This window comes from Laetiporus sulphureus (assembly GCF_001632365.1).
Source record: "Laetiporus sulphureus 93-53 unplaced genomic scaffold LAESUscaffold_83, whole genome shotgun sequence".
In the NCBI taxonomy this organism is placed as follows: Eukaryota; Fungi; Basidiomycota; class Agaricomycetes; order Polyporales; family Laetiporaceae; genus Laetiporus; species Laetiporus sulphureus.
Genome location: NW_024468592.1, coordinates 441 through 3051, shown reverse-complemented (window position 1 = coordinate 3051; position 2611 = coordinate 441). Strand labels below are relative to the sequence as shown.

The 2611-nt window shown below is 50.8% G+C and overlaps 1 protein-coding gene across 1 annotated transcript; it reads left to right on the top strand.

Moving 5' to 3' along the window:
- Positions 1–270: 270 nt before the first annotated feature.
- On the top strand, positions 271–2400 carry LAESUDRAFT_739628 (cytochrome P450; the record flags this gene model as incomplete). Its single annotated transcript, XM_040911020.1, has 10 exons — positions 271–520; positions 579–694; positions 829–998; positions 1050–1198; positions 1268–1383; positions 1433–1564; positions 1618–1807; positions 1868–1906; positions 2021–2261; positions 2313–2400. The coding sequence occupies 10 exons, from the start codon at positions 271–273 to the stop codon at positions 2398–2400; spliced, it is 1491 nt and encodes a 496-aa protein (XP_040758101.1).
- Between the last annotated feature and the right edge of the window lie 211 nt (positions 2401–2611).

Below are 2611 nucleotides of genomic sequence, written 5' to 3'. Positions count from 1 at the left end.
CAGCACCGTAGTACCACGCTAAGTTTGTCCACACCAATCAGATTCGTGCTAGACGCCAGGCTGGCTTCCGTTCTCCGACTCACAGGATCGAACTCTATTCAATGGATATGCGAGCAGCATTTGGGTTTTGGGCCCCGACTTACACCACATGTTGAGGTCCCCTTGGTTAATCTATCAGCTTCTTGATTCCCGCCTCCGCATCTAGTAGCTCGTCTTCTCAGGCTGCCAGTATGGGCATATCGTAGCCATCGACTGCTCAAATCTTTTTCCATGTATTCTTTCCTCGGTATTTCTGTCGCTGTGGTGGCCGCGGCGTTGAACCATTACTTGTTGGATGCTCGTCATTCGTCCACAGCGGCAGTCTTGATTGGTAGCTTCTTGCTGACTCGATACTTATCCTGTCGACACTCGAAACGATTACTCTTTCCTGGTCCGTCAGGCTGGCCCATCATAGGCAATGCCCTAGATATTCCCCAGCAGCATCCGTGGATCACGTACTCGAAATGGTCCGAGACTTTTGGTAGGATTTTAAGTCGCCTGTCCCTTATCATAGCTGGACAAGCTTCATTCGCTTTCAGGCGATATTGTGCATCTAGAGGCCTTGGGAGAACATCTTGTCGTTCTGAATTCCGCCAGAGTTGCCAAGGATCTCCTCGACAAGCGATCCTCCATTTATTCGGACAGGCCCCATTTTGTGAGGACGCTCTTTCATTACTAGATCCATCGAATAACTATTTTCTAGGTAATGGCAGATCTGTGCGAGTTGTTCGTCCTGTCCATTACGCATCAACTGAATCTTAAGCTTAAAGATCTGGGTTTTGCATTGAGCTGCCTCTGCAACATTACGGGGAAGCTTGGCGTATGCAGCGCAAGATCGTAGCTCAGTCCTTCAGTCCATCATTAGTGCATCGCTACTATGGTATACAAGAGCTCGAGGCGCGCAGGCTTGTGCTGAGCGCCATCGACGAACCCAGCACAATTGTCAGCAAGACAAAGCTGTGAGTGCCCTTGTACTCGTTCCTTTGACTTCGGTGATAGAGGTCGACTAGGCGGGTGGCTGCGATCATCATGCGAGTCACGTATGGGTACACTGTGAAGGGCATCGACGACCCCATGATCACGTTGCCATTCTCCGCGATGGATAACTTCAGTGTGGCGACTGAACCTGGCAAATGGCTAGTTGATTTCATTCCGCAACGTGAGTTCACGATTGTAGCGCTTCTCTGATGGGATCGTGGGCCTTCCCGACACTATGTACCATTCGTAGTCAGGCACTTGCCGGAATGGACTCCCGGAGCGACCTTCTTACGCATGGCCAAGGAATGGAGAGAGCTAGAGTGGAACGCGTCATGGAATCCGTACCTGTGGTGCAAGAAGAATCTGGTCAGTCTCGTCTCTATCATGCATGGCCCATCACTGATGACAGCTCTAGGATACTGGCATCGCACAAACCCCTAGCTTGTGCGCCACCGTACTTTCCGAAGCCGATGGGAAAATGAGTGCCGAAGATGAAGCTACGCTGGTCTGGGCTGCGTCGTCGGGTCTCGGTGGAGGACTAGATACGGTATTCGCTTCTTTGCGCGGAAACGTTCAGCGAACTGAGCTGGTACTCTGCAGAATATGTGCACGATATTTGTGTTCATCCTTGCAATGCTGCATTATCCGCATGTCCAGGAAAGAGCGCAGGCTGAGATAGACACGGTGGTGGGCCGCGAAAGGTTGCCTTCAATTAGCGATAGGGCGGAATTGCCTTACGTGAGGAGCATCATATCGGAGGTGTACCGATGGGCTCCAGCCACGCCGCTAGGTTAGTGATTTCATACGACTTACTTGCTATGCGGCTAGAGCACTGCACATCCGTTTTTAGGGCTGCCGCATGCGTTGATGCAGGACGATGTATACGATGGTGTTTTCCTGCCCAAAGGCTCTATCATCATGCCCAACATATGGTGAGTGCGCTCTTGTAGCATTTAAACATGCATTCATCATTGGATAATGCATATGCTTCATGATCCGCAAGTATATCCTGAGCCGATGGAATTCAAGCCCGAGCGTTTTCAGAAGTTGGACTCGGAGATGCAGAAAGTTATCGATTTGTCCTTTGGATTTGGCAGACGAGCTTGTCCTGGTTCCCACTTCGCGGGAGGCACTATCTTTGCGGTGGTCTCTACGCTGCTCGCTACATGCAGTATCATGCCTGTGGTAGACACGAACGGCAAGGCCGTCATATCGGAACTGTCGTTCACGAGTGGAACCATCATGTAAGTGGTGTATCTCTCCGACGGCTTGCATTGACAGACTATTGTCCGCAGCTTTCCGGAGAACGTTGTATGTGACCTGAAGCCCCGCTCTGCTCACGCGAGATCCTTGCTGTCTCAGGCTATCTCTGCTGCCGAGTGAGGTTTCCCATATGTATAACCTACGTCCGATTCTGTCCTGCAGTGACTTTGAGCGGTACATTTCTCCTTGTAAACGTGTGATACTATACATAAAGCCGCATCAAATTCGATGGCGCTGCTTGAATTTGAGGCCGTGGAATAGAGGTGTTAGATCGAGCCACAAGGCATGCAGAAGTGAGCAACAGAGCTTTGAGACTGGGTACTGAGATGTG